This window comes from Cynoglossus semilaevis, chromosome 9, assembly GCF_000523025.1.
Source record: "Cynoglossus semilaevis isolate Cse_v1.0 chromosome 9, Cse_v1.0, whole genome shotgun sequence".
Taxonomy (NCBI): Eukaryota; Metazoa; Chordata; class Actinopteri; order Pleuronectiformes; family Cynoglossidae; genus Cynoglossus; species Cynoglossus semilaevis.
The window spans coordinates 727,208-738,483 of record NC_024315.1 but is presented as its reverse complement, the minus strand read 5'-3'; the positions used below and the strand labels follow the sequence as shown (position 1 = coordinate 738,483).

The following is an 11,276-nucleotide window of genomic DNA, read 5'->3' as shown; positions in this document are numbered from 1 at the left end:
AAGTCGGATCAAATTTAAAATCTTCACAGAAACTGGACATAAAATCAACGTATTTTAGCTTATCAACACATCAGCCCAATAAACCTAACCATTGAAGTAAATATCACTTTCATATAGAATCAATAATGAAGTCACAGTTCTGTGAAGGACGGGGCTCCAGGGTCAAGGTTTTGGAAAGTTTTGGAAAGATCTTTGCAACAGGTCGAGTTAGAAACGACAGTAGAGAAGACCGGCTTTGACGCCGTTCCTTCTACTCACTTCACTTCGACCGTTTGTTTGGAGACACAGGTTTGGGACGTGTCATGTGTCACATAAGAACAATATAATTAACACAGTGTTAATTGAAAAAAACAAAACACACCGTGTAGGATCACACACGGCAGGAGAGGATTAGGAACGCCGTAGGGTCCTCGAAGCTGTCGGTTACGACTTCTACTGAAACCGATCTCTTCTTCCTGTCAAAGTCACAGTTCCATATTAATTGTAAAACAAAAATAAAGAGAAGGTTTTGGTTCTGAGGTTGAAACAGGACGAGAACACGTGTAAGTTGTTCAAAATAAAACCAGGCTGTGGTTCGTCCAGATCGTAGAGATTGTCGCGGATCGATCTTTGAAGCCACTTAGTTCATTCAAAATGTAGAGATTGGTTCATGTGAGTAAAAAAAAAAATAAAAAAAGAAAAATCAGCTTCATCTTTTATCAGCACTTTTCTTTTATCTACACATTTTGTAAATGCAACGATCTGGTAACACGAGAAACAAAGTGGAACCTCGGAAGAGTGGAACGATACCGATCAAAACTGTTTTTTTTTTTTTTTTTTTTACAATCTTTGGAGAATGAAGATGTTATCACGTCTTCCTCCATTAATCCCGCCCACACTGCGCTGCTCCTTCACTGATTCTGATCGAGACGCCGCCGGCGCTGATTGATTGGCTGAGAGTTGTTACAGTGAGACGTGGGTTTTTCTCTGACACTTTAACCTGTATCATACGAACTGGTACAGCGGCGCTGACACCGCGCCGTTTCATTAGCTGTAGTTTGAGTCACATCCCAGTTTGGATTCACACCACAACAGATCAACAGCGGGTTTCATTCTAGTCTATATACTAAAGAAAAAAAGAAAAAAAAAATCCTCCAAAGTCTTTAGCCCTGGGAATGAATGGTTTAGAAAAATATATGTCATGTAATGTGTGGAGAAGGTCAGTGAACGCACCATTTATAGATCCTCTTTATGAGTGAGGAGGCTGTAAAGCTACAGTGTTTCAGGCTGAACAATAATGGGTTTTATAAGCTTTAATTTGAGTTTTTCCGCCGCAGACGGCGTCAAGTACGTGGACCAGAGATCCAGGATATTCAAGGGATAAAGTAGTAGGAATATAATAGTAGTAATAAAAGAATTGTTGGTTGAAAAAAACATCAAGTAAATCCAAAACTTTTTTCTCGCAGTAGGTGTAAATAACATCTTATTTACACCCATATCTCCAAACTCCAAACTAAATTTAGGCTGTAGGCAAACTACGGCCCGTGGAACAGATACGGTCCGTTTGGTTTTCTAATCTGGCCCGACCAATCACTGGTACGAGGTACGGTAAATCCTCCTGTTTACAACGAATCAACGGTCATTTCTGTTTATACCACTAGATGGCGGCTGACATCAAATGTGCCACATTATTATTATTATTACAATTTTTTTTTTCTTTCTCCTGCTCAGGTATGAAGGTGAATTCGTGCAGGGGAAATTCCAAGGTGCGGGCATCTTCACCCGCTTCGATGGGACGAGGTTCGAGGGCGAGTTCAAAAACGGTTGCGTGGACGGCTACGGTAAGACCTTGAAATAAGATCGATGCAATGCTAATGACATTAGCCTGAACTGGAAGACAGTGTTTTTAACAGGAGACACTCATTCAAAATAACTAAAAAAGCTAGGGTTGAACCCTCGTTACTAGAACAAGGATCTTTTTTTAACGCAAAATTTGGTTTTGAAAAAGTTTGCTGTTGTCAGGTTAAACTGGATAGAACTGGATAGAACTGGATCCTCTAATGAAAAATACAAATACAGTTAATAATGTGGATCTGGTCAATGGATAGAATTCATTCATTGTTTTCCTTTTTGTTTTGTTTTTTTTTTTGGATCTGGTCAATGGATAGAATTCATTAGTTGTTTTTCTTTTTGTTTTGTTTTTAAAAAAAAAACAAAGTGAAAACCAATTTTTTTTTTGCTTTTTGTAATTGTTCTGCTCCTCTTCTGTCACTTTAGTCAAATGGAGGCAGTAAATTAGGCTTTTTTGGGGAAATCAAACCTCATGGAGTTGGGGTTAATCTGTGTCCCCTGCGCTCTTTGTTCTGATGTCAGGTATTTTAAATACTTTTTAATTATATTAAACAGTGAAACGTGTTAATTGTCTCGTCTGGAGCCTCGTGAGTCTCGGCTGGGTCTCTGGAGGTAATCAACACGTTTTTTATTTGAGCTCTGCTGGGTGGTGGTGAGGGTGGCACAATGTGTCACCTTGACAACTGGGTAATTTTTGTACTTTTAAAAATAGAGATGGAACGTATAGATTCTTTCAGTTTCCCTCACAGCCCACAGCCTGAAATCGGAGCAGATCCAGACGGGGAGCGGCTTCTTTGGCTAAACTTTAAACATTAACTTCACCTCAGATATCTGTTGACCTTAGCACCGCAAGAACCAGGGCTCGGACGCGAGGTATAGGATTCAAACCCTCAGCTATTTCTATTTTGTCCACGTTCGTCGCTGCCAGATTTTAACACGTACCATAAAGCTTTAAAATTCTTTAGAGCTGGTAAAAAAAATTATAGCTTGACACGCAGCATTCAAAAATGTAGTTCTTTTAAGGTTCAAAAATTGTATTTGATTATTTAATGAATTGGAGGTTGTTTTTTTTTTATTGTGTTTCACCTGCAGCGTTGAACCCGATCATTAACATTTCTTTGAGATTTTATCGAGGCTATTGTCGACGCTATTGTCACAAATAAAAAAAACAGTGTGACTAAAGTTTGAAAAGACAACGTATCAGACTTTGATCAGATCACGTTCTCCTGACAACTTTAAATGAGGAGTTTAACATGGTGTGAGATGTGAACGTTCACACTCATATACTTCACAGTTAGATTAGAAGATAAATATAGTAATAATCAATCTTCATTTACGGAGCATTTTAATTGGCCGCTCTCCAAGACTGTCATTCTAGGACGGCTTTAAATGAGCTTTGTAAAGTTCAGACAGAAACTAAAGTTGATTAAACGGCGGCGGAAAAAATTCTTACACAAACTATAAGAATATATATAACAACCAAAATTAATTCAGTTAAATGTTAATAAATGAATTTGAACAAATGTAAGTGGTCAGACGACGGAGAAAAGTAGCTCCGTCAAACGATTGAACTTCAAATGCCATGTGATAATCTCTGATTAATCACAATTAATATATTCAACCTTTCTGACTTTGACAAAAACAACTTTTTTGTTCCCTAAAAAGAAAGACAAATAACAGCAGGGAGACGTACGTGTTCCACACGTTTTCTTATTTGTGATTAATCTGGAAAAAAAAAGTCATGAAAAAATCCATATCAATTAATCTATAAAAATTTTACTTAGTTGGTGGGATGGGAAAAAAACTTGAATATAAATAACGTGTACAGAACAAACTTTCAAAGATAATTTGGCACATTTGATGTCAGTCGCCATCTAGTGGCATAAAAAGAAATGACCATTGATTCGTTGTACACAGAAGGATTTACCGTACCTCGTACCAGTGATTGGCGGGCCAGATTAGAAAGCCAAGCGTACCGTATCTGTCCCCCAAGCCATAGTTTGCCTACAGCCTAAACTTAACAACAAATGGAGATTTATTAATCAGTCTGACGCTCTGGTCATGTGACCTGGAGATATTTAGAACCAGTCTGACGCTCTGGTCATGTGACCTGAGGTTAAAGCCTCTATAAAAACATGCAGAGTTTGGAGATATTTAGAGTTTGAAAAGCTTCAGTGAAACCAAAACGTTTTCTCGCAGTAGGTGTAAATAACCTGAATGGATTTACTTGATGTTTTCCAACCAGTACTCTCAGTTCTTTTTTTTTTTTACTACTCCTTTATCCTGGCTTGTGTCTGGCGCAGGAGTTCTGACATCCGTTGACGGAGGCCACGGCGGCGGCGGCCACGAGGGCCTGTTTGAAAACAACCAGCTGATGAAGAGCGAGAACAGCCAGGGAGCTGTGACGAGGGCGCAGGCAGCGGCTGCCAAGGCCCGGGCTCTGGCCAAGTGACCTGGCCTTCGTCCACACGTTGGTTTATATATAAGTACTCTGTCCTCTCCTGCGTTGGTCCGACTGTTAAAACATCAATGTTTTTCTTTTTTTTTTTTCTTTAAATACATTCATTCTTATTTTGGAACAGTTTGCCAAAGCTGCCGACAGCAGTATTACTTCAAACGGTATTTGATACGAGTGTAAAAAGATCTGGTCAGAGCCACTGATTCAGGATCAGTTCAGTCAAACCCAGATTCACTGTTAAGCCTTTACACTGGTGCTAAGTCTGCTTCAGGGTCAGTTCAGCGGACGAACTATTCTCTCTGGATACGGGAGTGCAAACGCATGCATTACAGTGATGTGGTAAAGCTAAATGCTAAGCTAGCACGACGACTACGGTTTCATTTTTCACACCTGTTTCTAACTGAATATAGGATTTTATAAGACGGAAAAATCTTAACAAAATATTAGATCTCAAACTCGTCGCTGATTGGATGCTGCGGAGCGTGATGCCGCTGAAAAAGTTTAATTTTTCCAACTTCTTTTGCATCGCCTTCAAACGCTCTTTCGCTTCATTCGCCGACGCCGCTTGAAACACTTGAACCAATCAAATTCAGTAACACTTTCCCCTTGAACCACGTCTGACCTTTAAATCACCAAATCAGCGTCTACGGGTTTCCTCATCCTCCGAACCTCTGACCTCGAGCCGACGTTTTGGCGTCGGAATAGAAATATTCAACAAAGATGTTCAGAGGAGGAAAAGCTGGATGTATTTTTTTTTTTTTTTCCTCCTCGCTCAGTGTTTTGCTGCTCAGTCTAATCACATATCAGAGCGAACATCATCCTCCGAGGCAACCACACCGTGCCAACAGGCTGACACTGATCCAGAGTCAGTAGCTCTGCAGTCGCTGAAGGAGCAGAGTGATGGCAGAGAGCAAAAGGGGAAGGAGGGAGGAGGGGGAGGAGGGGGTGATCAGCAGAGGCGTGTGGAAGTGCCCTGCACTTGTCTGCATGCTACGGTAATGACTGCAATTTCTGTTGTGGAGGTGCAATTCCATAATAACGTGCAATTTGTGCCTGAAAAGCAAGACTCCCCAGGTCTGACCCCCCGACAGTCTGACTCCCCCCCAGGTCTGACTCCCCCAGGTCTGACTCCCCCTGAGACTCCGAGCTGCTTCGTCTTTAGGGGGAGGCTCCGTGAGAAAAAAGAAAAATCCCAGTTCAAAAACAGTTCCTTCAAAATGCGCGGAACTAAAACCGTTTGTGTTTTGTTCCAGGGAGACGTCGTCTTCAGACGTAGCTGTTTTAAAAACACGTTCATGTTTTTGTTTTTTTTTAAAATTTGAGACGATAAATCTCATGAAGTTATGAATGCATCACCGATTAACAGGCCTTATAATTACAACAACATGGTCAGGATGACAACAACTGCATCAACATCAGCTATATAACAATCAACAACATGGTCAGGATGACAACAACTATCAGCTACATAAAGAGTAAAGAGCGCCCCCTGGTACAAAGCATTGTCCTAAATGAATGTGCTTTTAAAATATAATATTATAAAGTAGTAGCAGGCACTGAGGAAAGGTCAAAGTTCAAGTTATTTACGGAAAATATATTCCGTTAGTGTAATAATCCTGTTGATAAAATCTGAATAATTGTTTTTTTTCCAGATCAATTCAGTGACCTCTGAACTTTAAAAGCTCCGAGTTTGGCTAGAAAAATTCACGTTTTTTTTTTCAAACTGAGAAAATGTAATAATGAATAGAAATCTTAATCAATTAAAGTGAAATACACTTTTAACACATTTTAAATTTAGTCAGAGAAAAAAAAAACATTTGCACATTTCCTAGTTAACAGCAAATTCTTATTAACATTTAAATTTTGGCCTCATTTTAAACAAGCAACGTTTGATATGACAAGTTACGTTTACATTTAAATAAAAGAAGATGAAAATAAAATAAATTAAATTATTTTTCTTTTGCAAAATCAAATTTAAATAAGAAATAAATAAAAAGTTAATGAATTAAAATACCAAATTGGTCCAAACGCTCACATTCCCACCTTTCACCACTAGTCTCAGTGTCTTTTGTAATTGTGATTAATCACAGATCATCTTTATAATTATACACGTAGGAGCAGAGTTTAAAGATCGGAGCAGAGTCGCAGACACGCGATCGGCTCCGGAACTGTTTGTTTGTACAAAATGACAAAAAAAAAGAAGAAAATATGAAGTCACAGTTGTGACTGTTGTGAATCTAACACCGCTCCAACTAACACATACTTCACACCTGTGTGTGTGTGTGTGTGTGGGGGGGGGGCGTTGGGTATCAAAGGGGAAACAGTGAAGTGTCAGTTATGTTGGAGGTTGGATTAATTTAGGAGCCCGCCGTCGGCCACACTGTGCAGTTTGACACTGACAGTGAAGGCATCACGCCGACAGTGAAGGCATCACGCCGACAGTGAAGGCATCACACCGACAGTGAAGGCATCATGCTGATGGCGGCCTCTCACACCTGTTAACACATCACGCCGACAGTGAAGGCATCACGCTCTCACACCTGTTAACGGGCTCTGGGATCCAAACAGCAGCAGTGTTCAAGGCAGTTACTGTTAAAACTACTGGTTTTTTTACTTATTGATCCCAGGTTTCTTCACCGTCTCAGAACAAACAGTGGATCAAAAAAAATAAAATAAAAATCCCTTTAAAAACGCACCTTAAACATCTGGACTGGACACCACTGTTCCATGTCCTGCTGTGGTCCAACACCGGGACCGACTGTGTCCGACTGTGACGGAGCTCAGAGCAGAAATCACAGGAAAAAAAAAAAAAAAAAAAGGATCTAAACCGTCACAGCAGAGTCGCTGCCTTCTCAGTGGACGCGTTTTTCCAAACAGACCATGTGACTTTTACTCGTGCCGGCTCTAAGACTGTTTTCTTTCACGTTGTTTTTCTCCCGTGCTGTGTTCACTTGTTGCATGTGAAAGTCTGTAAATCTGAGTCTTTGCCAACGGAAACCGTTCAGTTGTTCTACCTGAGGTGTAATCAGCATGATTATTTCCATTAGGTATTCACTACTAACACACACACACACACACACACACACACACTCAGACACTGTCAGTCAACAACAGTTTCAGCAACATAACGGCTCTGACACTGTCAGTCAACGACAGCAAAATAAAAAAATCTAAATCAAAGGAGTTCAAACGAGTGCCTAAACCAAAACCTTCTACTGAGCTCCGTTCGTTGGACTTTAAATGTTCTGTTCACGTGAAATGTTTCTATTGTTTTGTGTCTTTGTGAAGAAAAACAAGAAGAAGTGACGCGTGAAGACATCGACCAATCACAGGGCTCGGACTCAGCTGTCAATCGTGGTGTCTCGTGGTGCCAGAATTTTAAATCAGGACAAAAGCATTTCTTCTGTTTCCTGAACGTTTGTCTATTTGACAGGGCGACGCTTTGGAATTAGTAATTCGGCCACTAGGGGCAGACTACCTTGATCATTAGGAGAATTTAGACACAGTTTATATGGAAAAATGTTGAATTGTTGCTGTTCTGAAACAGATGGATCTGAGTTCTGTTTCTGGTTGTTTGTAAAAGTTTTTTTTTTTTAGTTTTTGACAATTTAACTTTTTGTGGTTAAAAAAAACATCCCTGAAATCAGCCCAGGTGAGAAACTGTGAGACATGTGGGACATTTTCTATTCTGAGTTATGACTCATCAGTCTGACTCACTGAGACTTACTGAGCGGCCCGTGTGGACAGCTGTCCACTGTGGACTGGGCTGGATTTTTCAGCATCATTTTTCCACTCTGGCACCACTGGACACCACAGAGACACAATTATATATTAAAAAAAACAAACAAAAAACCAACCAACCACCCAGAGGCCTGATTGTGTTTTCATGATAAGCCATAGCATCACTTGAATTTACGACAAACTGATGATGTCACTGGAACTGAACTAACTGTGCTTTTGTTAATTAAATGTAGGAGAAATAAAATATTTAAAAAAATAAATGCTAAAACTAAAATAAAGAAAATCTGAAGCCTGGTATTTTTTTCTTTGCGTTTTGAATCCTGATCACACATCTCGGCAGGTGAAGCAATTATTTGCAAAACGAGGCAGCGAGCCCTACCTCCACCTCCACACACACCCCCCTCCTCCTCACCCCTCCTCACCCCCACCCATCTTTCCCCACCCACTCTCTCTCTCTCTCTCTCTCTCTGTTCTGTCACTAAAATAGCTTTAAGGTGTGTTTAGGTTGGACTTTAACCCCGGCGCCTATTTCGTCTCCTTGGAAACGGTCCAGCGTTGCCTTAATTTGTATCATCTCAATCCTGAGTGCGGCTGCAGTTTTGCCTGTTTGCCCCTAATCATCGAGCCTGTTGCCATGGCGAAGTGTTTAAATATGCTCCGCAGATCATCTTAACCTATCACACCAGAAGTGGCAGCTATACATTAATGTCTGTTTGTGTGTTTTCTTTGTTCCTGAGGTGAAAGAAAGGAACATGATTTCCTTTCTTTACACCTGACACTTTCTTTTCCTCCTAAATTTCATTTTCTGAGCCATTCCTCGTCGCTGCCCCCCCCCCCCCCCCCCCCCCCCCCGCGGCGGGGGGGGGGGGGGGGTTTCCTATTTTCTATTTCACGCGTTCCTTAAAGAGAGCAGGGCTTTTGTCTGTTATCTTATCAGTGAAGCTTCACGGCTCCCAAAAGCTTTGGCCATGTTTAGAGAGGAAATGCACACGGCATACTGATAAGAGAAGGCCTGGCACTGCAGGGACAACGCGGCGACAGTGCATGTGCACGTGCACGTGCACACTGTAAAACATAAAAAGTGGCCGAACGAAGGGGGATAATAAAAAATAAACCGGAGAGGAAAAACAGACGCCCAGCTGGATTTTGCCCGGTTTTAATTGCTTTGGGTTCCCACCGCTCACAACGGCACATTTGGGAGTTTGTGCGTGTGTCAGTGTGTGTGTGTGTGTGTGTTCCCGTATAAACATACGTGCCTGAGAGTGATGGGGGGAGGTATAAAACACGTAGGTGTATTCATCTGCTAAATAAAAATTTCAGCAGCTCTTAATCTTCCTCTGCTGCAGCAGCGGCTCCAGGATGAAGGAGGCTGAACACGGACAGAAAAAAAAAAACAACGCCCGGGTTTTTGACGGGAAACTGAGGGGGTGTTTTTTGTTTTTTTTTAAGTGCTGTGCCTCCTGCACTATGGTCAATATATACAAAAAAAATAATCAATGTTTTAAGTTTGCGGTGCCAGTCTGCAGCTGCCATCTTTGTTTCATGTGTCAACAACTACAAAAGTCCAAACATTTGCAGCTCAGGGTTTTTCCACTTCTGTTCTGTGACATAAACTGACAGGCAGTGGAGACACGAGGGCGAAAGAACAGAGTTTATGACACTGTTGTCAGGGAGCCAATCGTAGAGTGAGTGGAAAAGAAAAGACACAGTCAGATCAGGAACCCGGGGAAAATCAGAAATTCTGTAAATAAAATCAGTTTCTATCGACTGATGGACGAATGATTCCAGTGATACAGAAAAAAATACCTGTTGAACTTGTTAGCCTGTTATTAGTTAACAGCAAATCCGCTGTAACAGGCTGCCCCCTGGAGGAGCCAAGTAGAACTTCCTCTGGGAATAACCACTACTTTTTACTCCCTGTCGACCTCTGGGAATAACCACTACTTTTTACTGGGGAATCGAACCCCGGGCTCCTGCGTGACAGGTGGGAATAGTATGTTGAAAATACACCTATGCTAACATGCTAACAAAAGTAGGTAATTCGCCCAGCTTTAGCCTGTTAGCACGAGGCTGGAGAGCCCTGGAAATACATGGACTGGTTTTCATTCTGAGACAAGGACAGTAGACCAATCACACAGGCCTTTCCAGCTAGCATGAAATCAATGACCAGTTAATAAGAGCTTAATTGGTTCATGCATCACACATACGGCGGTAAAAAAAAAAAAAAATGGGACAATTTCAAGTGATAGATTGGTTTAAAAAAATGACCTGAATTCTGCGCTAAATTGTTATTGATCATGCTGTAAAAGAATCCTTTTTCTGCTGTTGGTGGTGGAAAAGTGAACAAAGGCGGCGCAGACCAATCCCAGCGCTGCACAAATGTCACTAATGTCAATTTGATTCTGAAAATAACGGCGGAGAAAATCCCCAGAATTCCGAGCACCCAAGCTCCGATCGCCACGTTATTAAGTCAAGTCTTTATTACAGTTTTCCTTCAGGCAAGTCATCACGGCACGTCTTGATTTTAAGACCAGGACACATTAATTTTATGGTTATATTTTAACATCTCAGCATACCACCGCCTTCACCTGCTCCAGGCAGGAAAAGGAGGAGGAAAATAAGGAGCAGGAGGAGATTGAAAGGAGGAGGAGGAGGAGTGGGATGGAGACGGGAGTGTAAGGAGGAATAACACTCCAGCCCTGCGAACAGAGGAAGGGAAGAAGGTGAGATGAGAGAAGGAGGTGGAAGTGTGCTGGTGGATGTGAAGACATGATCTACATATTCAACAATCTGAACCTCGTCAAGGAAAAAAAGAGAAAGAGAGAGAGAAGGCACTTTGATGCTAAGGAACATCACGGCCATCTGCAGCGCTGAGTGGATTCCAGCAGCTTCTCTGTGATGCTGCTGGACTTGAAGGGTGTTTGAACTTCCCAGCCGGGGCCGGAGGTTACTGCGTGGGCGGAGGAGGATGTGGCCTCAAAGGTGTCCAGTTAAGAAAAATAAAAATAAAACCCAACTTTCTCAATCTTTCGCAAGAGTTTTCTTTTGATTTTTCTCACTACAGAACGTCAACAAAAACACCGCTTCCAACTTCAAGACCTTGAACTGAACGATGGAGGAGGAGGAGGAGGAGGAGGAGGAGGAGGAGTTCCTTTAGGGGTTTACATTTAGCTTATTCACAGAAGCGTCGGCCCACATTCAGGAATCTGAAGAACCGAAGGAACAGCATCGCAGTCTTAATCTTACT

At 41.5% G+C, this 11,276-nt stretch overlaps 1 protein-coding gene and 1 long non-coding RNA gene across 2 annotated transcripts in view; one reads left to right on the top strand and one right to left on the bottom strand.

Annotated features, from left to right (window-relative positions):
- The window catches only part of LOC103383208 (MORN repeat-containing protein 4-like), a 15,847-nt gene extending 11,539 nt beyond the window's left edge, over positions 1-4,308 (top strand). Inside the window, exons 4-5 of the mRNA XM_008316252.3 lie at positions 1,711-1,820; positions 4,134-4,308. Of these exons, the coding sequence (XP_008314474.1) occupies positions 1,711-1,820; positions 4,134-4,282 (259 nt within the window). The 3' untranslated portion in view covers positions 4,283-4,308. The remainder of the gene's footprint in view (positions 1-1,710; positions 1,821-4,133) is intronic.
- On the bottom strand, positions 2,186-4,139 carry LOC112487508 (uncharacterized). Its single transcript, XR_003050657.1, has 2 exons — positions 3,941-4,139; positions 2,186-3,898 (listed from the first exon to the last, which is right to left on the bottom strand). It is a non-coding gene; the product is annotated as an uncharacterized LOC112487508 (long non-coding RNA).
- Positions 4,309-11,276: the final 6,968 nt, after the last annotated feature.